Genomic DNA, 25332 nt, shown 5'->3' with positions numbered 1-25332 from the left:
ATACATTATACACAATCCCAACAGCCAACCCCATTGAGTATTGGTTGTCTTTCTTCTAGCAAGGCTCTCAGGTATCTGGAAACAGAAACCTTTTTTGTTTTTGACTTGTATGACTGGAGGGCGAGCCTAGCTAGTAACCCTCTAACTCCCTTAGTTTTTTCCTGACTGTTCCCATGAGGCACAGGGTCAGACTGATTTGCATATGGCCATGTCTGAACTGGGGTGGTGTGGAGTACAAAAAAACGATGGATTTAGGCCCAGATCTAAGTACTGGGGTGAATGTATGACATTGTTCCGCATTCTGTCCATCAACTGTGGTTTTTGCATTTGTCACCCCGAGTGGGATGGGTATGCTCAGACGTGAGTCCCATGCTCTCCACACCACTGGATTCAAGCAAGCCGGGCTGAAGACGTCTGGAATGCCAGAAACTGGTCCTCGGAAGCTTGTTTGCGGTCCAGGGAAGGCATGGCTTGGCAGTTCGGGCTGGACTGTTCCCATGAAGCACAGGGTCAGACTGATTTGCATATGGTCATGTCTGAATTGAGGTGGTGTGGAGTGCAAAAAAGCGATGGATTTGGGCCCAGATCTCTGTACTGGGGTGAACATATGACATTGTTCTGCATTCTGTCCATCAACTGTGGTTTTTGCATTTGCCTCCTAACGCAAAGCAGGCGGAAGTAGGAGAAAACAAAATGATAATAACACAAGTTATCATCATTTTTTTTACCTTTGTGTCACTGCAAAAAAGCAGTGGGGTGATGCTCCTCCGCCTTAGCGGAGTTGCCACCACTGCTCGGCTGTGACATCGCTCATGATCTGTTGTGCTCGCTCAGTGCAAATTTTGTGCAACTGCTCTGTCTGACACGCATAGATGTCACTTTAAATTTCATCGAGTTATTGGATGATTTTCAAGGAGCGAAGCTCAACAACAGAGAAAGGCAGCCATTGATCTGTGTTTCTGGGCTGCGCGGCTTGAAAATCACAACTCAGCGAAATTTCAAGTTAGACGTATGCACTTTCAGCAGTGCACTGTGCAAGCGCATAAAACAGGCATTTAGATCTACTCTGAGCAGTGTGACAGCACAACTGTTCATGATAGGGCCTGAGAACTGCACACATCTTGCTGGCTAAGACATGTTCTATGCAGTACCACTGAGAAGATATGGGGCGTCTCTTGAATAGGGTGACTAGGCGTCCCGTATTTGCCAGGACAGTCCCCGTTTTTCACCAGCTATCCGGGCAGATTTCGAGAAATTTAGCTCATGTTGCGGTTTTTGGAGAGGTCGACTAAAAATGGGGGAGGTGTTTTTTTATGTTTTACAAAGCAGGGATAGTTAGCAGTTGTTTTAAGAAAGCAATTTAATTCACAGACAAGCTACTGGGTTTAAAAATTGCATTTTATGTGTGTTCTTATTGTATGTTTTGTAATTCTCTGCTGAGGAGCGCTGTCATTCTGTGCGCTCGTTTGACCTAATATAGTCCTTCTTCTATTTTTGTGAAATGTCCCGTTTTTTGCTTTAAAATTCTGGTCACCCTACTCTTGAAGGGAATTTTAGGAGGGCATACTTGGGGCCACAGGCAAGACTGGTGGAGTGATCTAGGACAGACACGCACATACACACACCCTTACAATGTTTAAATCTGACTTTGTATTAACGTGTGTATACGATTCTAATATGAAAACACAACGCTCTAACAAGGAAGGAAAGTCACAGCACTCCAAGGCCCTCAAATTTAATCCATTAAAGCGGAGGAAAACATCAATTCTTTTCAGTGTTTGCCACGTCTTTGTTGTTGACTTTGTTGAGGATAATTTGTCACAACAAAGGCATGCCAATTGTCTCCCCTTTAATGGATTACATTTGCGACCAACTACCTCGGAGTGCCGAGACTTTCTTTCAATGTGGGATGTCCTGTTTTCCTATTTTGTAGCTCTTGGCGAGTGCTACTCACTAGCACCACCCACGATTTGGAGCACGCAGGCATAGCGCCATATTGTTTCAATGTATCTATATATGTGTACTGGCACCTCTCAGGAGCAAAGAAGTACTCTAAGTACTGAGGGGCTTATTTACAAGGCTGTTGCGCTACCCGTCCATCACTTTTCCCATGTTAAAATTGACGCAAAAGTGGCGCAAGAGGCTTGTAAATAAGCCTGTGAGTGTCTGCACTTCTAGATTTCCATTTAAAACACTGCATATACGCACATACATGCAAAGTCAGGTTTAAACATTTTAAGCAAACAACACTGCCTTTAGTGAAATGTAGTTGGACAAATGAATGTGCGTGGTAAGGTGCAGTGCCTGTTTTTTCTGAGTCACCACTTGGCACATTCAACAGCTTTTTCTCCGGGGCACAAGGAGAGGCCAGAATAAATAGAGCCGGGGTACAGGCCCCATTGGGCCCCACTCTAGGGAGGCCACTGGAGAAGATTGCAAATGATGATTTTGGAGTGGAGGGTTCTGAGGCCCAATCATCTTAGCTTCCTAAAAGTAACTTTAGTAGTGACATGTGACATGTTGCTGGTAAAATTCCTTTTGCATAACTACATGCAACTTTTTCATGCTCAATACAAAAGCACTTCTGTAGCAATGGTTCTGAAGAGCATTACTAGCACAGCAACTGGGAAAAATGTTATGAAATACACAGGTCGTGCCTCCAATAAATCCTGTGTACACAGCTACAATATTCTTTCCTCCATTTTTTTCTAGGCATTACGAATATATATTTGTATTATTGCACAAAAAGTGGCGCCAAATTGCATATATTATTCAGCTGAATACATTATGCAGTACTAGGAAATATGAATTGCTAACAATGTGAGACTGTAGAAAGGACAAACCAAGCACTATGCGAGCTTCTGTTTACGTTCATCAGTAATGTGACAACACATGCTCTTTGTATCGCAAATAAAATGGTAATAACTAAAGCTTAATTCGGTTTAAAATTTGCTGCTGTTAATATTGTTTCCCTGTTTCACAACAACAATCAGAAATAAATTATACATTTAAAACTTTGAATGTGAATAACGTGAAATATTTAAACTTCAAAAAAGGCATTTCTACCGGAAAAAATATCATGCAAAGTGGCATTCTGAGTCTCAAATCTAGCATCTGTATTGTGGCATCTTGTAAAAACATTATGGAGCCTTCGAGTTTAAGCGAACCGCCCTTTTTTTTTTTAAATAAGGAGACTCGAGCCACCTCAAAACACAAGTCAAGTTAAACTTCTTTTCTGTACATATTTTACTTAATCCAATTTAAAAATGCAAATTTCCGTAATTTAGAAAAATAACAGTAGAAAAGTCTGTAGGTTACTAAGTTTGGTACTACAATTGGGTTAGTGAATTGGTCAATAACGCAGGCCATCAAATTGGCCAACCACAATCAAGGCCAGGTCCAGGGAGAGGTGGCAAGCAAAGAGGCAAACTAGAGTGCTTGCAAATGAGAAATCAAAGCACTGTGGTGATGCCAACTATAACACACAACGACTGGAGATGCACCTCTTTTCTTAACTGCTCAGGAGAGCTGACTTTCAAAACGTGGTGAAGACAAGTCATTGAAGTGTTTACATTGCTCTAATTGAATCTTTTGTATGGAGATATTTTTGTTTTTCAAGAGGGAAGAAGGGCCTTTTCTGGGGACTCTTGTTGCGTGATTCCTCCAATCCTTCTCTTCTTGTCCCACTGTCTAGTTCAGGTCTAAACGGCTGTCTTGGTGTGATTTCAGATGGAGCAGGCATGTCTCAATGCCAGCATGGGGCTGGCATCCCTGGTGCCTTATTCAGTGTGCAAGGGCATGCGTTCTTTGGGCCTCATTTATGAGGCTGTGCGTCACTTTTACGCCGCCGGTGCATCACTTTTTGTGACGCACCAGTGAAGTAAGAAATGCGCCTTGTTGCGCCATATTTACAAAGTGACGCATCTAGGTAGATGCGTCACTTTGTAAACCCCTGCGGCACATTATACCTGCGCCAGGTATAATGTATGCAAGGGGGGCGTTTTGACGCAAGAAAAGGTCATGGAAGTGACGCAGTGAAATGTATAAGATTTCACTGCGCCATTTCTTGGCCGCTAATGCGTCAAAATCTTACGCCTGCTTCATGGCAGGCGTAAGACTGACCCAGGCACTATCAACATGGGACTTGCCCATGTGAAAGTACACATTGCTGGAGTTGCGTCACTTTTGTGACACACTCAAGCAATGCGTCACTTTTGCGCCTACAGATACGTCAGAAATACTGAAGTATCTGTAACTCCTTGCGACATGATGCGTCATATTACAAATATGACGCATCAATCATGTCGCAAGGAGTGCACACTGAGAAGTGACGCATCACTCCTTTCACGCAGCGATGCGTCATTTCTCATAAATGAGGCCCTTTGAGTCTAACAGGAATCTGGCGTCCCTGATGCTATTCTGAGGCAACATGGTGATTTATCGATGATAAACTTTCTCAACCGAGGATGGTGATTTTGAAAATGTTCTAAAATGGTATCACTCTTGGCAAGAACATTGTGCTACATATTAAATCAAATCAATCAAGTATGAAAAAGGAACCGGAAAATGAAGACAGCTAAATAGCTGAATGAGTTGAGCTTCTGCAATCTATAGGTTAAAGCTATTAGCTGTTTTAAAACGTTTTGCAAAGTTTAAAATGGTGCTTATAAACACATCTGTCGTGTTATTTATTACTTTCCAGCATCCATGACTAAATAGAGTGAATATTTTCTAGTCAATATTCACTGGATCATTATGACCTAAAAATAGTGATTCATTACCTATACAAATAATGCATACATACATGAAGGCATACATGTATATATACAGAGGCCCCATTACCCCCACACTCATACTCACCTATGAAGTACTCTGTCTGATCCTCTGCTTTTACGCTCTGCTATGACTGGGGTGACCAACTGGCATGGATGCGAATTCAGGTCGGTCAGTGTACAAATTCAGGGCAAAGGGTCAAAATTCAGGACGAAAATTCAGGACAGAAGGTTAAAATTTAGGACAAAAAATCATCCAATAAAATTGACTATTCATTACACATTTACCTTATTTCTAGCAGGAAGTGAACCCCTAGCCCTCCCCAACCCTCGGTAAAAATGTCTTGCTAAATCCTATCAAATTTAGGCAATTATTAGCAGTCGGGCGTCCTTTCAAATTCACTCTTTATCACCATGTTTACTAAAAATGTATTGGAGGAGAATGCCCATCCCTCCTGCCTGATATCAAATTGTCTGCCACTCCTTTGCATTCACCAATGATACATGCGGATATGTTTTAAAATGAGTGATTTGCCACTCATGTCCAAAAATCATCGGTGGAAAACCAAGAATATTCATGTACAGGTCCCTTTAAAAATGATATACAATTTTCCCCATTTGTGTGGTTCCAGTTTGCTGTAAAATGCACTGTCTACCACATTATCTGAAATGTGGCACTGTACTACCTACAGAACATATAGTTAAGTGAGACTGAGACTGTTGTATATTTATACTTACTTCAATATGGCTACTTGGTGTCAGTAATCCTTTCTTAGAGTTTCTATCTTGTAACCTAAGGGGGTTTACTGCTATGCTGTCTTATCCCGTACTATCTCAATAAACCTATCTTAATAACCCGAAGACGTGTCCTGCTGCCTACCTAATCTACTTACAACAGAGACTTTTTAAAAAAAATCTTCATGATGATTGCCACCATTCTGACCCTGCTGTGAGGGGACCCCCGGGTGGGGCTGCCGCAGGCCCTTAAGATTACAGCAGATGCACGAGCTGGCCCCTGCAGTGAGAATTAAAGAACTCTCAAGTTGCTTGCAGAGTGACAGTTCGCTCTGATGGCCGAAATTATGGACAAAAGGCGTCCGTGAAAGAATTCCTCACGGAAAATGGACAAGAGTCCCAAATAACGGGCGGTCCATGGTATGGACGGACGGTTGATCACCGTATTTTGTTCTGCGAAAAAAATTGGCTCTTCGTGGAGGAGCTAAGGGTGACGTGTTACAACACATAATCACCTCATGTTACATCCACGGGGGTTGTAAACAAACAAACTTTACATTTGGTGCCCAGGATGCCATTTGTATTTTTTCTATCACAGTTGGATTTTGTGAGCACCTGATCATTTTGTGGGGGCTACTACAAGACTCAATAAATTGGACAAATCATTTGCTTGTAAAGAAAATATTCATAGATAATGTAGGTTTTTTAAAACAGCACATACTAAACACCAGGCACATATCTGCATGGATTTTCCAGTCCATAGACATTCATTCACTAACTGCATTTCTTAGCCTCCATACACCTGGTAAGTAAATTTAGAGAATTAAATGAATACTAAAGTATCCCTCTTCGAGGGTGCATGTATGTACAAGGGTTGGTGCATGTGCTGCACACTGACTGACTGAATTGTGTGGCCGTTAAAAGTGCATTTCAGCAATTATAGATGAGTCAATAGGAATATAAATTGTTGAAATAAGGTTTATTAGATGACAGGCTCCAGGAGAACCACCCCAGCCATCCTCTTCTAGCCAGTCTCCAGTTACAAATCAAACAATAGCATACCCTTGATAACATTCCCCCACCACATTGTTCTACTGGAATATGACACAGCCACATTCCACACCAGACTCCAAGTTAACACACATCTCCCTCTCATATAAACAATCAAACCCTCCTACAAAAAAAAGACTATCTAAAGCAAATCAACAAAAATTGAAAAACAAACATAGTGACATTACCTACAAACAATACAGAAACTAAGAAGAATGTGCATAGGAGACAAAAGGATAACGTGTAAAGCACAAATATAAAGTAATAAGTAATATGCAATGCATTTGTTGAACGGTTTAGAACTGAGTATAAAGTGTAAAGCATCCGAAGTACTGCTTCACCCATCTCTCTCATAGTCTTCTTAATATTTTGGTTCCTTCACCTTTCTTTGACTCTTTCTCACTTCTGACCGTTTTCCCAACTCAACTTATTTGTATTGCCTGACACGACCGTCTCCCTTTCTTCATTGTCACTCACCACGTCCACTCCACTAAAATTCCACAATCTTGTGTCAGTCTTGATAGCATTCCTAAGTAATTTCACTACGCGTATTTGTTTGCTTCTTGCACACATGCACACACTGTGTGTCTCTCTAGAACTTCTTGTTCAGCGGATTTCAGTACCCTTGCACCTGATATGTCTATGCAGTTTCCATGTGAGCGATGGGTGGAAAGAGATTCCAATTGCTGCACAGCTGAATACACAATCACAGCCCGAGATGGCATGGGCGGCAGAGCACGTGACCCCACAGTGTCAGTTGGCATACAAGGTTGGGATGATTTATCTTACAGCAATTGTTCACTGGCACTCTCAGTCAACCCAGTCTCATCACACAGAATACCGTGATTTCCGACCTGCTTCGAGTGCCTGTTCTTCATGAAAAATGTACTCGCGATGCTGAGATGATTTCTCTAGCTCACCTCCTTTTGCACTTTCTGATAAATTCTGTAGGGCAGATTTACAAGAAAGTGGCTCAGTGCGTGCCGCAAGCCATTTGGCTCCGCCGCACCGAGTCACTTTCAAAGCACAGGGATGCAACATATTTACAACAATATGTTGCATCTATGTGCTTCCCCAGCGCTTGTGCACAAACCTCTGCCATGCGCCGCTGCAGGCACCTTTGCATCATGCCTGTGTCGTGGGGAGATTGTTTTTGTTCAGGAAGGGTTCCCTTCCTACATAAAAACAATATAAAATGCTGTATTTCAACTTCTATGTGTGCTGCATTAGCACACATAGAAGTTGAAAAACGTCATTGTTTCAATGATTGTTTTTGTGCAGGAAGGGACACCTTATTATTAGAGATTATTCCTTGTTCTATTTGTGCAGTAGAATGCAGCACGCATCGAAAGAGGAAAAAAAACGAGGAGAAATTAATACATTTCTCCTGGTTGCACCTCCCTATGCCTCCCCTGGGGAGGTGTAGCATTTACACGCATTTCCAGATTTACGATTCTTCATAAATCTGGAAAAGTGTCTGGTTCCATGGGTGTTGCGTGGGAACACCCACATCAACACCCATGGAGCACCCCTTTCACGCCAAGTGCTGCATGCAAAGGGGCCGTATTTACAAGGAGAGGAAAAGTCATGCAGGGTGGCTTTTCCTGTCCTTGTAAATATGAAGCAGTAAATGCGCCACCGGTGCGTCACAAATAGTGACGCACCGGTGGCACAAGGGGCTTGTAAATCTGCCTCTGTATTTTCCTCTTGCCAGTGTTAAAAGTAAATTTATCTAATGATAGATGACTCACCAGGAATATAAAGTGTTGAATGAAGGTTTATTAGATTACAGTCTCCAGGAGAACCATCCCAGCCATCCTCTTCTAGTCAGGCTCCAGTGACAAATCAAAACACAACATTCCCTTGAGAACATTCGTCCACCACATTGTTCTTCTGGAACATGTCACGGACACATTCTACATCAAACCCCAAGTTACAAAAGTGATTACATGTTTTTCAAGATAGGGTGTAGTTATGTATTTGCAATATTAAACTGGTGCAAACACTAAAATAACCCTTCCCTCTCCAGCATTGTCAAAACTGTTCACAATAAATGAATTTTGACTGGAACACAGTGTTACCATATCCTGAAAAATATGATATTGTTCTATTATATTTACGATTTTCTTATAAACACATAGTGCGTCAATTGTGGGCAGACAGATTATAAGCTTCGCTGAGCTGTCCTCTTAGATAGAAACCCCAAATCCATCTTGGGTGGAATTTTTTTTGTACTAATATTAACCATCTTATATCCTTTATGTTACAAGGTTCTATTTGTCTGCAATGTTCCACTGGGCTCGCCTGTCCGGCACATCTTTTAGTACATAGTATATTATAATCCTTTTCCCAGTATCCTCAGATCATGTGGTGTCCTATGCAGATGACATGCAATGTATTGTGTGTATGGACCACCCTGCATCAAGCTTCTACTTCAATCGTGGCAAATGTTTGATAAGCATTAAATAATGGTGGTGTCTCAACGTTCCGAGATTAAGAGCTAACAAAACTGAATGTTTGCGGGTTGTCCTTCAGAAATGCCATTCACAGGTCTCTCTTTGAATCCCAGTGCTGCATAATCTTCCATTCCAAGTAATGAAGGCAATGCTCCAAGAGTCCTAATAGCCCAAATCCACTATGTCTCTTCCTCCTGTTTTCATGCTCCACACCTTGTAGCAAATATTCTGCTTCTCCTACTAAAGCAACGTCGTCCCAGGAAGATGCCTCTGTGTGTGTTGTCTTGTAATGGCTATTGCAATAGCACATATTTAGTGATTCTAGTTGCTGCACTTAATTCAATGAATTGTAGCTGGCAAAGTTGCACTTTTGAAACAATTTGACCTTGATTCTGCAGCATGGCGTGCCTTGCATTGGCTTCCGATGCAGCTAAAGATCAGTTTTATGGCGTAATCCTCAAAATATATCGTGAAACTGAACAATGATGTCTGTGTGAGCGGTTTTCACTCTATACGCCTTCAAGATCTTTGTGCTATGGCTCGCTTCCTCTACAAGTTCTTGATAATAAACAATTCCTTGCAGGAGGCAGATCACTATGTTTCTTGGGTTCTAAGATGCACAATGTTCTTCTATTCAAATTCATGATCTTGACAATACTTTAGCTTTTAGGAAAACACCTAAGAATATTTTCTTAATGCTTCTGAGATTGACTCCTCTGGACCTCACTGTGATCTTCAATTCCCAGTCCTCTTCTGATGAGTTATTAATGTTTCTTCAGCTCCAAGATGCCTCTAGGCAAGGACTTTATACTACATAATAAATCAACTCAATGGAGTATGAAAAAGGAGTTGGAAATTAAGACTGCTTAATGGCTCAATGAGTTGAGATCATGCTGCAAATATCTTCAGGTCAAACTTATTAAGCAGTTTTGTAAAGTTTTTGAAAACTTTAGAATGCGGTTTATAAACACTGTGTCCATGTTATTTATAACCTTTCCTCATCCAAGGCAATCTATATAGTTTATATTAGTTTTAAGTTGAAACGAATAAAATTTACGGCCGCTATCTAGAGGATTTACAGACACACCTGGGAGGTTTATTCAGAATACTGCTGATGAGGTCTCCATGTAACCTGACAATCACATAACATTCCTGGCTAGAAATGTAAACCCATTCACAAAAGCATTCTGGAGTTTGTTTAGTAGTATTCCAGAATTACCTTTTTGTGTTCTCTCATATGCCTTTGCAAATTAGCCACAAAACACATTAAATAGGAATAAAATAGGAACATTCAGGGAATATTCATGTACAGTTAGTGCAAATATAAAACTGCACCCTCTTGCACTTTTGCTAATAGGGAATTTGATTTTTTGCAGACGATTCTTAAAGGCAGGTAAAAGTACATAAACGTTTTCTACTGTAGTTCTACATCTCATACTCATAAATGCTTTTTTGAATCGACCTCATTTACATCCAGCATCCTGAAGGTCATATAAACATATCAACAAGTTAGTTGATAATGTTACAGGATGACAGCCAGCACAAATAATATAACGTGTATTTGTAAAGCACGCGTTTCTCCAGTTGGGGTATCTTGGTGCATACTGAAATAACAGATGTTTATTGTTACTCAACTCAATGGTACTCATTTTATTGACCTCAGAAGGATGAAAGGCTGAGTGGACCCACCAAGATTAAAACCTGTGACCATATGATGAAACTCAGAGTCCTACAGTGGATGCATTAGTCCACTACGCCACCAGACCCAGCTCATCCAGCAATATCTCATCCTTTTTTTGCTGACAAAGTTTATCGAACGTGTACTAATTGAGTTGGATACAAATGAAAACTATTATTAACTTGCATATCAAATATTTGAATATGGTGCTAGATGATAAGGCATTTCACCTGTCTCAAGTGAATGAAATGAGTACCATTACGTTGGATATTGATAACTAATAATAGGAACTTCCAGGCCAAATACTTCAATTCTAGGAAGGGCTTACTTATTCATTAACAGTATATACGAATAACATCTGTTATTTGCATGGGCAAGCTGTATCTTAGTAAAGTGAATAAAAGTTGCCACTGAGTTGGGTAATAATATATGCTTTTTATAAATGTCAAGTCCTCTGTCATCTTATAACTTAAGCCTGTGATTTGGAGGTTGCTCACAGATCTTTGCAGCAGTCACACACCCGAGTGAATGACCAAGTTATTTAGAAATGAGGGATACAGCTCTAAGGAAACCGTTTTTGACCAGAAAAACGTCAAGCCTTGACAGTAATAGATTGCTTTCTGTGCTGGCAGAAATAAACGACTTTGACCACATCACACATTGTTTGCCTCAGCACCCAAGCATACATTTCTAATCTTGTATTTCCTTGCTTTCTCTGAATGGTCAGAATTTGTTGCAGAACTAATATTTTCTCTGACGTGCTGCAGGCCACAATTACTTTCAACGTCTACCAAAAGAATATACAAGGTTACCTTGACCTGCATGCTTTCATAATTATTTTATGATAATTGCAATGCTTTTGATGCAAAAAAGTAAGAAAGGATGTTTTATTTTGCTGAATATCTGCAAATAATGCAATAAGGAAGCTATTTGATAAAAACCCAATCCAGGAATGTGAAATATGACTACTGAACACTGAAGGGTGCAAATACCACAACTTTCCTCCTGCTCTTCCTTTGCTCGTTCTTCCCCCTATTTCTCTTTCTGTTCCTATTCATCTTCCTCTTTCAGCTTTCACTTTTGGTGTTGTTTGATAAAGACGTCCTAGTGCTGCAGGAAGGGCCCGCCATCCAAACAAACCTGCCTACCTAGACTTAAAAAATGAACACCAGGCACCAGCACAGCACAGCTCGAAGTCCTGTACTACCCAGGCTTGAAATTCTAATGGCTACAAAGGAACTCCCAAGGAAACAGGCCTTCAGATCTCATGTCCTGAAAATTACCTCTTGTTACTTAACTCCTGTCAAAGCCCTCCAGGCTCATGTGTGCCCAACATGGTCAGGTGAACCGACTTCATGTAATAAAGACTTACTGACCTTATGTACTTATGGCTTTTCATTACATCTTTATCCTTCTTCGACTGGACAAATCATTTCCCCTCTCTCACCACAGTTACATCAATTGTAATTGCCTCAGGCTGTGTGATGTAAACATTTCCAAGTAATCATGCTTCTGCTGTTAATATTTCTCGTTTGCTTTGTACATCGCTGTGTGCCCTCTGGATTAGGTACACCTTCTATGATTACATGTAATAACATGCCTGAATAACGTAAACACTACAGTTTGAAGCAAAAAGAAGCATTGATGTAATTGCCACATCTCTATCCAAACCCTTTGACATGAAAAAGGCCACATACCTTTCCATTCAGAAATAGATCTGAGAAATGGATCAGGCTGAACCAATTTATGAACCTTTATCATATTTTAGATAGGAAGTCAAGAGGCATGCCAATGCCCTCTCTGGTAAAACAAAGAAAAATTGGTCTCTAGTGGGAACTAATCAATATATGTTTAAAGCCAGTGAGTTGATTAATTGATCACTGGGCTAGTGTTTTTCTTTACACAACATTCTTTATTTGTCATTTCACTGAGCTGGTCCCCAACCTTCTAGGAGCAACCATACAACAATGGACATGACTCATCAAATGGATTGTTTAGTCACCATGGATATTCACAAAATACATTAAAACCTGACAAAATATAGATGTACATAACCCTTGAAAGACACAACTGTACAGATAGAATATAAAAACATACATATACATTGAATTTTCTTAGTCACAATAAGCAACCTTCCTCTTCCACACAACTAATTAAAATGGTATGGCTGCAGCTACTCTATATTGTACGCAGTCCATGTGAGATGTAGGGCCATATGTATCAACATTCCGTTTTGCGATTCCTAAATAGCGATTTTTAAGGAATCGTTATTTAGAAATCGCAAAATGGTATGTATGTAGAAAATCGCTTCTTTTTAGCGATTCCTTAAAATTCCATAATTGCGATTAGCAAATTGCTAATCGCAATTAAGGAATAATTTCCCATTCATTTCCATGGGCCAGGAGGCCCATAGCAATGAAAGGGAAATTGCGAATCGCAATTCGCTAATCGCAAATTGTGAATATTTTCAAGGGTGCAGGTGTCTCAAGAACACCCTGCTGCACCCCTGAAAATAACATGTGTGCGCATATGGCGCACATACATGCCCTAAGGGCATGTATGAGCGTCACATGGCACCTTTCGATTTTTAAAAAAATGCTTTTTTAAAAGAATTCACAACTTACCACCAACTAGAAGTTGGTGGTAATTTGCGATTCCTTAATGGCATTTTGGAATGTTTTTTTCCTTGATACATTACATTTAAGGAATCGCAAAATCTGCAATTCCTTAAATGCAATCGCAAAATAAGGAATGGCAAATTTAGCGATTCCTTATTTTGCACCAAAAATGTTTCATACATACCATTTAGCGAAAATGGGTTCGCAAACGCCGGTATTCTGCGAATTTTGGCGTTTACAAACCCATTTTGCCTTGATACATATGGCCCGTAGTCCTTAGTAATGACACCCATGAGGAAACATTTATTTAGGCCTTATCAGGACATTGCAAGCAGAGGAACCTTTAAAGGGACAGTATGGTGTTCCTGTCAAACAGTTCGTAACGCTTACATGGCAAAAAACGACTTGGACGGTTCTCTGGAGTTACATCAAATTCCACCATAAGATGTATGTGGTATTGTTACCAGTCTCAATTCCTTCCCAACTGATACACACAAGCAAATAGAAGCAGGTCAAGTCCTTACACCTAACCGTCCGTCTCCATGGGGGTGCAGAGAAAACTAATAGCAAGCGTGCAGAAGTAGGGCAAACCCCTATTTTTGTCTTGCAAATGCTTTCTCTGGTGGCAATGAGACTCAGAAGGGCTGCAGCAGGATCCCTTGCGTACATATCAAAAGGAGGGTGTTGCTGGTGTACCCCTTCGATGCTCATGACGAGCTCAGCTCGTCATGCAGTACACTGGTCGTGTGCTCATGACAAGCTGAGCTCGTCATGAACAATGGGAATAAATCAGAAGTAGCACAGAGGGGGAATTGCTGCAGCACTGATATTGTTAAGGGAAAGTGAACATAAGGACATTAGATGAGAATTAACGGTCCTCCTGGTGTAGTGAATCCCCATGTAGTAACTGCGATATAGTGATATACGTATGGAAAACTTTGATCTACTGGAGATCTTTCTTTCAGTTTTATAGTAAGTAAACTTGGCCTAAATGATTTAGAGCATTTTATAGGAGCACTAGATTACATTCCACATTTTTTAGGCACATGGGGCCTCATGCACTAAAAATGCATTTTGTAAAAATCGTCGAAATGTTTTACCAAATGCAATTGTATTTAGCGAAACAACCGATGTACTAATAAGTCGGTTCACAAAAAAACACCATGTTAAATAACGCAATCTTTTTTTTAAAATGACAAAAAAACTAAAGATGCAGCAGATTCCACAATGAATGGGACTGAATATGGTATGTCCTTTTTTACTCTTGCAGATGTTTTTCAATCGTTCTCAATGTTACTAAATGAGGGATACTGACATAAAGTGATTCAATTGCCCTGAACACCAGAATTTGTTTAGTCAGATCGAATGTGAGATCTGTAATAAGATTTAGTTTCCTTAGGGTCTTTGAAAGAGACATGCCTTTTCTCATTAATGTTTGGAGAAACAAATTAACAATTGAGTTAAAGAATCTAATGCCGAGCCTACACCAAAGACGATTGTTCTGCCTAGAGGCAGTCTTATTCGTATGCATTTACAAAAGGCAGTACAATTAGGGGGAGCATTGTTGTTCATTGATCACAGATTCACTCCTTTGTTTGGAAATCCAGCCTGCAAAGTACAGCTCCTTCTTCTATTAATTCTGCCACTTCCTTTTTGATAGTTTCCGAAAAGTTGCCTGGTAGTTTGCTGTAGCTTTTTCCTCCCCGAGAAGTCTACTCATTCTTATCGCTACATGTTTTTGTCCTGTATCACTATACTGCTTGTCTGCCTATCAGTTACGTCATAACAATAGCAGACAACAAGGACGTTAGGGCCAACACACATCATTACTGTGGACCTCCATCCCTGACCATCTCTCTTTTCGCAAAGCCCTTAAAATCAACCAATCAATCAATACATTTATAGAGCGCGCTGCTCACCTGTGAGGGTGTCAAGGCACTGAATGGGGGGGGGTTGTTTACTGCTCGAATAGCCAGGTCTTGAGGTGCTTCCTGAAGGTGAGATGGTCCTGGGTCAGTCGAAGGTGTGCGGGGAGGGAGTTCCATGTCTTGGCGGCCAGGTAGGAGAACGATCTTCCTCCGGTTGTGGTTTTGCGGATCCGTGGGACAATGGCGAGGGCGAGGCCGGCGGAGCGGAGCTGGCGGGTGGAAGTGTAGAACGAGAGGCGGTTGTTGAGGTATTCGGGGCCCTTGTCATGGAGCGCTTTGTTTGCGTGGGTGAGGAGCCTGAACGTGATCATCTAGCTGACGGGGAGCCAGTGCAGGTTTCTCAGGTGGGGAGTTATGTGGCTGTGGTGAAGGATGTTGAGGATGAGTCGTGCAGAGGCGTTCTGTATTCGCTGCAGTCGTTTTTGGAGTTTGGCTGTGGTTCCTGCATACAGGGTGTTCCTGTAGTCCAGTCGGCTGGTGACGAGGGCCTGGGTGATGGTCTTTCTGGCTTTGGTGGGGATCCACCGGAAGATCTTTCGGAGCATGCGCAGGGTGCAGAAACATGAAGAGGAGATGACGTTGACTTGTTTGGTCATCATGAGGGAGGAGTCCAGGATGAATCCCAGGTTGCGTGTGTGGTCTGTGGGTGTAGGTGCGGTGCCCAGCGCTGTGGGCCACCAGGAGTTGTCCCAGGCAGATCGGGATTGTCTGAGGATGATGACCTCCGTTTTGTCTGAGTTCAGTTTCAGGCGGCTGAGCTTCATTCATTCCACGACGTCCTTCATTCCTTCCTGGAGGTTGGTTTTGGTGGTGGCTGGGTCTTTGGTGATGGAGAGTATCAGCTGGGTTTCGTCGGCGTAGGAGATGATGTTGAGGTTGTGTTCGCGTGCGATGGTGGGGAGGGGGCTCATGTAGATATTGAAGAGGGTTGGGCTGAGCAAGGAGCCTTGGGGTACGTCACAGATGATCTTGGTGGCTGTGGAGCGGAAGGGGGAGGCGGACTCTCTGGGTTCTGTTGGAGAGGTACGAGGTGATCCAGTCCAGGGCTTTTCCATGAATTCCAGTGTTGTGTAGGCGGGTTATTAGGGTGCGGTGGCAGACGGTGTCGAAGGCAGCCGAGAGGTCTAGGAGGATGAGAGCGGTTGTTTCCCCGTTGTCCATCCGGGTTCTGATGTCGTCGGTGGCTGCGATGAAGGCGGTCTCGGTGCTGTGGTTGGCTCGAAATCCGGATTGGGATGGGTCGAGTGGGTTGTTTGCTTCGAGGAATGCAGTCAGTTGTTTGTTGATGGTCTTCTCAATGACTGTAGCCGGGAAGGGAAGGAGAGAGATGGGACGGAAGTTCTTGAGGTCTTTTGGGTCGGCTGTGGATTTCTTTAGAAGGGCGTTGATCTCTGCGTGCTTCCAGCTTTCTGGGAAGGTGGCTGACGCGAAGCAGTTGTTAATGATGTTCCGGAGGGGGGGTGCGATGATGGCGTCAGCTTTGTTGAAGATGTGGTGAGGGCATGGGTCCGAGGGAGAGCCAGAGTGGATGGAGTTCATGACGTGGGTGGTGTCTTCAGTGCTGACGGGGGCCCAGGCGCTGAGGGTGGTGGGAGTGATTGTTGGTTCAGTGACTGGAGGTGGGGTCTGGATGCTGAAGCTGTCGTGTATGTCTGCGATCTTGCCGTAGAAGAATGTGGCGAGGGAGTTGCAGAGGTCTTGCGACGGTGCAATGTCGTTGTTGCTGGCGCTAGGGTTGGAGAGCTCCTTAACAATGTTGAAGAGTTCTTTGCTGTTGTTGGTGTTGTTGTCCAGCTGCTCTTTGAACGGTGTCCTTTTGGTGGTGCGGATCAGCTGGTGGTGTTTGCGGGTGGCGTTCTTGAGGGCTGTCATATTTTCTGTCGTCCGTTTGTGGCGCCAGGCTTTTTCGAGGGTTCGGCAGGATTTCTTTGAGTTTTTGAGGGCGTTGGTGAACCATGTGGTTTTCCTGTTGCAGGTCTTGCCTGGGGGGTTCTTAAGAGGAGCGAGGTTGTCGGCCCAGTTGGTGATCCACTGTGCGAGGTTCTGGGCTGCGTTGTTGGTGTCTGGGGTTTCGGCTGGTGGGTTCTGGCTCAGCGATGTGGTTAGCTGGTCTGTGGTGACTTTGCTACAGCATCTGCGGGGGATCTATTGCGTGTGGTGTTGGGAAGTGGTCTTCTTGAAGGTGAAATGGATGCAGCTGTGGTCGGTCCAGTGTAGTCCGGTAGAGTGGCTGAAGGAGACGTGGTTGCTGGCGGAGAATATGGGGTCAACCGTGTGGCCGGCGTAGTTTGTGGTGGTGTTCACCAGTTGCTTGAGTTCGAGGTGGCCGAGGTTGTGGAGCAGGGTGGTGGTGTTGTTGTCATTCTTGTTCTCCAAGTTGAAGTTCAGGTCTTTATTTAATCAGTAAGCTGCTTGATTCTGAGCTCCAGACACAGGACACCTTCAGGTAACATTGTGCTTCATATGCTCAAATGTCATTTATTCATTTACAAATCCTGAGCCCGCTTTGCCATCATGGGTAACCCATCTAGGCCATTGCAGCCATACATATCAGAATTACTTGCCTTCAGATCCAGGATAATGTTCTTTCTTCCATATAATGAGGGCCTATTTGTTGCTCTGGCTCTATCAGGTGGTTCCCTGAAAGGTTGAAGCACTGGCCAGACCCCACTTTGCCTAAGCTTTAAAACATCTCTGCTGATAGGCTGCCCACTTTCAACAGCCCATTTAATACACTAATTCAGAATCAACAGTTTGAAAAAAAATCAACTTACTATTTCGACACATAAGAAAATATATCTTACAATACTACATTTTTGCCTGAGGGGATAAATCATTGGTGGATGTGCAGTTGTTAGTAGTCTTTATCTATGTTCTCTCTAAACTGTGTGCCTGTGCACTCACGCCGACAGAGGATGCCATGTAGGAGGTCATAAAGAGCTTCAGTGCACACTGTGCACAAGGTTTTTCTGAGCCACAACACATTCTACAAGCTGTGCGGAAAAGAGACGCAAACAAATAGTAGCTGCAAGGACAGTAACCTTGTTCAGAGCAAAGGCGCTTGCTATTGTCACTACTCACAACAAGCCATGTTCTGGTTCCCAGCATTTTACAGTGCTTTTGTGACTTGTAGTATACAGCTGTCAGGCAGATAGTATGGTGTTCTCTTTGATGCTAGATATAGCCAAGTGTTGTTTCACAATGCATATAACCCTGTGGAATCAATGCAGAAATTATGGTTTCAGCATTTTGCTTTGCTTGTTATTAAATACTTGTTTTATGTAAGAGTGGTACCGTTGGATAAGTTGTGATCACTGAACAGCACTTTTTTTCTCTAGGACTTGATGATTGCCTGCAGCAGTATATCAAGAACTTTGAGAGAGAGAAAATCGGTGGAGACCAACTATTGCGTATCACTCACCAAGAACTGGAAGAGCTGGGAGTCACCCGTATTGGCCATCAAGAACTTATCTTAGAAGCTGTTGACCTGCTTTGTGCTCTGGTAAATTTGTGTTTGCAGTAGAAGAGGGGACAGAAGTGTGGAATATGGGGCATTGTAAATGTCTAATGGCAGTCATGGTATATATGTATTATAGTTATGAAGTTACATACATATTTCCTTGCATAATACCAACACATAACATTTTCTAAAAATGCGTAAAGAAAACGGCACAAGATCAACAAGTCAAATTATTAGCATTAAAGTTTCAGAATCCAAATCAAACTAAAAAAAGAAGTAGAACCGTAAGTGGAAGTATGAAATAGCAGCTACCAACCCCATTTGAATTATGAGACCCAGTGGACTCAGTGGATTTGTGGTGATTGACCCAAAAATTCAGGTAAACACCAGGAAAAAACAAGGAATTACTGGTGGAATTGGACCCCCAAATTAACGATTCACTTGGTAATTCCTCACTTTTAGGAGACTCCAGCATCCCCCTGGTAACTTTACTCCAGTACGAGCGGAGTTACTGGGAGACTTACCAGGACACTTATAGTAATGTTCATAGTGGATAAAAGTTCAACTTTGGGGAACGTTTTTCAATTGATCATCAATATAATATAAAATTTGAAGAGCACATCAACAGAGAGAGTAGTGCCATCAGTGGGACTCCTTGGAAAAAGCAAGATTATTGAGATACTAAGTGCCTTATTTAGAGCTTGGAGGATGGGATATTCTGTCACAAACATGGTGGATATCTTATCTGCTGTATTACAAGCACTTGGACTTTAACACACTTGTAATATAGTGGACAGGTTATCTGCCACTTTTATGACAGACTGTCCTATCCTCCATGCTCTAAGTAAGGCCCTAAGTATATGCAAATGTGGGTGCATGATCATCAAAAAGTAGAAGGAATACTCTTTTATTTCCAGAATTATAGAACACCATGCATCACAAAACTTCTGGAGGGCTAACAAGATTTTTTAAAGAGTTCATTGTAAAGTACCATTTTTAGACTACCCAATTGATGATATTTACAGGTACAGATTAAAGGGATTTTTTTGTAGAACAGAAAAGTATAATATTTCCAATGTTCATTTCAAGCGGTTTCTGATTCAGTGCTCTAAAGCAAATAGATATTATGTTCCCTGAACTGAAATATTGGCAGAGGTAATTCTGCCTCCAACAGTAAATTATTGCCATATAGTTATAGTTTTATAGATCTTTCAAAATTGGCATACATATTATATGTTATACATTTATCAGTCTTTCAAATGGATCTGCTCCTCATAGAAAGTAGGGAACTTCACTGTGGGACTTAGTCACAAAAACCTTTGCATATCTAAGTGGCAATGAGTTGAGAAAACATTGCCATTTGGGCCACAAATGTCAGCCCTTGTTTCATGGAATCAGTCCCTCACTTGTCACAGAGATGAATGGGGTCAGTGGGACTGCTGCCCCACCACACTCTGTGACGAGTTGTGTCACTGATTGACAATTGGCCGTGGGCACTTCAGGACTTAAAACTGTGAAGACCTCAGCCTATCAAAGTTCAGCTCAGGCAGCCAGGAGCCTGTGCATTTAGCGCATGCCTAGCTCTTGGCTGCCTGACCCGAATAAGAAGAGTGTCTCTCAGGCTGACCTTTGTTCAGCCTGGCAGACACTTTCCCTGCCTGGAAAAAGGTGGGGAGTGTGGCCCTCTGCCCATATCGATGGGACACAACTGACCTGCACACATAGAATACATCTTGATAAGATAGGCATAAGTGTTGCTGTGTATGGTAGCATAGTGCATGGAACGTAATCATAGTTTATTGAGGTGATTGCCAAAATATTTTTTTTCACATGGAGAAACAAGCATTGGGAAATTAAATCGATTTGACTGTGGCTGCAGAGCAATTGACTGCCCAAATATTCTTTTTAAATATAAGAAAAAACCTTCGCAGATTTCCACTCACGTCTGCTGATGTAGGCGATGGGACAGACATCTTGTAAAGGATTTTTTTACACTTTGTTGAGAACTATTCTAAGGGTGTCACCACACGCACAAGGGGCCAATTTGTAATGTTTTTTTTTATTAGGGAAGCAGACAGCCTCTTCTTTTAGTGATGTCCACAGCTGTCATACCCGTAGTGGAAACCCTCCCTACTAGTTGCTCACACTATGTGTAGATTTGCTAACAGGGGCAGGTGGTAACCATTCCATGCGTTGTAAGAGCATTATCAACCACAAAGCACTGAGACATTTCATTGCAAATATCATGGAAGGAGAACACCTCTGTGTTGACCCAATTTCTTCGTGATTCACAAGGAAGTAGTATGCTGACAAAGACATTTTAAAACAATGTGCTTGGTTTTGCATCTTGTAAAACCCTCCACTTTCAACAGTGCAGGCTTTAGTCAGTGAAAATCCTTACATTAATATCAGCCCCAAGAATTTTTGTTGATCGGGATCCTTATTTAAAGAACTTCTAGAATAAATTGATTCCCTTACCTGGATCACATTTTTAAAATAAGGAGGCTTTTAAGTTTCATGTTAGAGATTGTTTTTTTCCTAGACATGTAGAATTTTACATTTTTTGTTTGTCTTGAGGGCCAGTTGATTTTTAATGAACGCTTGTTTTATTTTTACCATGGGCACACGGGAGAAGGGATGGATTCCCATTTTTATTGCATTCATTCCATTGAGTGAATTGGACTATTGTATCCTTCATAATTCTGCTTGGGCATTTCAAAAGTGCACCATGACAGCTTCCTAGAGGTGGTGACTTGTTTTCTGCTTTGCAGTTTGATGGGTGACATTCTTCATATCTCTTTGTCATTATGAATTCAATGTGAAGACTTTCAAAGAGCAGGTTACGGATGTCATATTTTTCAGACATATCATTATGCTGCTTCATTATTTCGGACTCTAGTTGTGGTTATCTTTAAATATCATAAGAAGCCGTTCAATGATAGTTTAACTGCCCGAGCGGTCACATGATGGTTTAACTGCCCGTGATTATTAATCGCAAGGATAATGTGAACTGCTAAAGTGTTCACAACTTGCATAACAACTTGTACAATAAAAAAAAAACGTCTATGGTATGTACACACGAACGCACACACAGACATACTCACACACACACGTGCATACACCCACACACATGCATGCACTCACACTTACAAACACACGCACATGTATGAACTCACACCCACACCTGAGGAAAAACTGCTGTTAGTGAAGGTGAATACAATGACACAGAGTTCATTTGCTCTATCACCATGTGCCTGATGCTGCCATCGCGAGCCGAGTACGTCTTCACATGCTCAAGCAACGTAGTCTTACATCACATGCAGCCTTTTAGGCTAAGAACAGCCTTGTGTTCCCAGGACCCTCCTCCTGAGCCCCTGCCTTGTACAAAGGGCACATGCAATATGTGCTCTGCTCACTGTCACGAAAAACAGCATTAGGTTCAGGGTAAGGGGGTCTGTGGTTGACAGTGCTGCTTCTTTACAGTATCAGTCTGTCTCCTGCAATCTACCCTGGGGTGGCACCCCACCCAGTGCGATATGGAGCGAATTCCTCAGCAATAGGCCCCTCTTCATCGATTTGACTGAGCCTGGTATTTTGCTGCTGCCCACTGCAAAAGGCACCACCAGAGGAAGATGGCGAGGCCTGCTACCACTATATGGAGTTCCCTCGTGGTGATCCTGGCTGCAGTGTATGTACTGAAAGAGTGGCAGATAGAGGAAACATTCTGACATCCTGTTCCAAGAGGTGAATACTGCTTAAGTCAATGTCACTTAGAGAGCCCTGTGTTCTGTATGCCCTAGACCCGGTGCTTAATTTGCAGAACAAATACAAGTGCTAGGGGACCAATGCTTTTCTTAAGAACCTAAACCTGGAGGTGCCGAATGCCGAGGTCGCCAAATGCTAACGCTGCCTACTTTTCAATGCACTTCATGCTTCTTTTTTCCACCCCTGCACTTCATGTCTCTTTATGTCCTTCTTAAAATTTCTTTTTATCCCAGCTTTTTGCCTTTGTCATTGTTTTCTGATCTTACTCCTTCTTCTTTCTCCTTTTTTTCTTTTCTCCCTCTTGCGTGGGCTCAAGGTCTGATGATGAAACGTAAGTTCCTTCTCATTACAACAGTGGCAGAGCCCACCACCTACAACCACTGGTACACTTTAGGCACTGGCAGAAGATAACCAGGAGTCCATAAACGAAAGTTTGCAAATGCAGTGCATGTATCAGGAAAGTATCAGAGATGGGCAGACGTTGCAACCGTTGTGACCTTTACTATAAATGAGTCCCATTTACATCCGTATATTTTCAGGAATTCTTATTCTTTGTTGGTGGTTTCCACTATCCTGATCTATATTCCAGGCTACAGGCAGGAGATGCATTTTCCAGGTAGCCTTTGTTCTCTTGTATTTCTTGGCCATTATTGAACACACCCGAAAAAAAATATTTCAGTAGTAAAGTGCCCCAGATCTGAAAATATGGTAAATGAGATTTTGTTGCCTCGTGTACTATGAAGATAGGTGGAGGGAGAAATGAGGAAATAATATTTAAAACATTGAAAAATCAGAAAAAGAATTCTCAGATCTTGAAGTAGCATGTGGCTCCTATGTCCCAAAGATACTGATATTAATTGATTCTAATGCAAGCTTTTGCGGAGATAAACATCTTTCCTTTTCTGAAACTCAGCAATATAGCGCCATTCCCTAAGGATACTCTGACACAATTCCATCGACTATACTGCATACTAGGGACTGCATGCGACGTAACTATATTGCATTCTATGTTGTAAAGGCTGTTCCCCGAACCTATCACATTGTCCAGCACCCAGACGGCATTATCCCATGACACTGCTGTCCATCTTATGGACAAGATGCCACCACACTGCCCTTCATTCTAGAACACGGTCCAGCACACTGCAATGTGCTATATGTTGTTACCTCTTAGGGGCACTAAAGCCCTGTTGTGAACTTCATTATGGAGACACTCACCCAATAGATTGCTTCCAAGGCCCAATAACAGACCACACTGTACAGCAGGGATGTTTACACACCATTGTTTTTCATGCTATTGCCATTAGATCAGCACACTGCACTGCATTGTACGGACACTTGCCAATCTGATGGTTTTGCATTGTGGAAGCTACAAACCCACCAAAATGCCCTTTTTTAGGAACACTAACCCACTGCACTGTCTCATAGGGTGTCTAACCAAGCACACTTCACTTCATACACTGTGCATTAGCTCTCGTATTGTAATATTGGGATGCAAACAAGTCATACTGTCCTTCACCCTAGGGACACTGACACTATGCATCTCCCTGCGTGTTGAGACACTAACTCACAGCAATGAATTCTATGGACAACAATTCTCCATATTACAAGGACTTTTCAGGCACTAACCACACACTACTCCGTGTTTATTTTGTACCGGGGGTTTCCTGTGCTTGGTGTCGGCACCTAATTCTCGACACCAGCTCTAATGACAATCTGCCACATGGTAGCGGTGTTTGTCTAACTTTGAGATGAGCACAACATCAGTGTTAAATACTCCAATATACATTAAAAAGAATAATACCTGCCACCCACGCCATTCCAATAGTTTTGCGTGGCCTATAATAGTCTGAGTTGTCACACTTATAGGGGTGCAATGGTTATTGTGTTGGAGCTATCATTGGCAGCGGTGACAGTGGCTGTGTAAATTAACCCATAATGCCTCAATCCATTTTAGGGACACTAACCAAAGACACTACTCCTGGGTGTGCGGGTGCAACCATACGCTCTAAAAACATATGGAAAAATAGCACCACAATGCACTGCATATTGGGAAAAAACATATTTATCAAACTGCATGTTAGGGACAGGGACCCACTGAATTATATTAGAGGTATTCTAAAAGAGCACATTCCACTGCAACTTTGGGATACTAGCCCACCCCAGGTAACTGAACACCAACATGCCTCACTGTTCCAAACGGATGGTAACAAAGCACATGGCACTGCACTGTATATACATTATCCAACCACATCAACTGCCTCCTACAGACACTCTCGCACCTCCTTTTTTCTTATATATACTAAACCTCTATACTCCTTGCACCACAAGGATTCTAACCCCCCACAATGCAATCCTTCCTAGGGACACAATCCATGACACTGTCCTGCTTCCTGCAGAACCTTACCCATCAGAGTCTACTGTTTACCAGGACAACTAGCCCACCAAACTGTACTACAAGTCTGGGAAAGTGACGCACCATATAGCACTCTATGGACACTATCCCACTGCACAGAACCATGAGGACACCAGCTCACACCTTCCTATTCTGAATCCCAAGGCATCTATAATAAGACATAACATCACATCCCAGGGTGACTAACCCGCGACACTAAACTACATCCCCTTTTTCTTATTGGTTTTTTGATGGGCAGTACAGAACCGCAATTCATATAACATTAACATCAGACATAAACGTAGTGCTAAGTGATAGTATACATATTTCATCAGGCCAGTAATTAACCCCATAGATCAGTCAACCTTCAAAATGCAAATTATTTATAGATGATGGGAGGCCTAGGAGCTTGACTCTGCCATTCACCACAAAAGTGACTGGTCAAGGCCCCTCAAATATGGCATTAAAGTTTCAACCA

At 42.3% G+C, this 25332-nt stretch overlaps 1 protein-coding gene across 2 annotated transcripts in view; it reads left to right on the top strand.

Annotated features, from left to right (window-relative positions):
- CNKSR2 (connector enhancer of kinase suppressor of Ras 2) overlaps positions 1–25332 on the top strand; it is a 1783347-nt gene that overhangs the window by 232235 nt on the left and 1525780 nt on the right. For both annotated transcript variants that reach the window (XM_086934554.1, XM_086934553.1), the window contains exon 2: positions 18576–18739. In XM_086934554.1, coding sequence (XP_086790680.1) covers positions 18576–18739 — 164 coding nt within the window. The remainder of the gene's footprint in view (positions 1–18575; positions 18740–25332) is intronic.

The sequence above is a fragment of the Lissotriton vulgaris genome, chromosome 8 (assembly GCF_964263255.1).
Source record: "Lissotriton vulgaris chromosome 8, aLisVul1.2, whole genome shotgun sequence".
Lineage (NCBI taxonomy): Eukaryota > Metazoa > Chordata > Amphibia > Caudata > Salamandridae > Lissotriton > Lissotriton vulgaris.
This window is presented reverse-complemented; position numbering and strand designations above follow the sequence as displayed.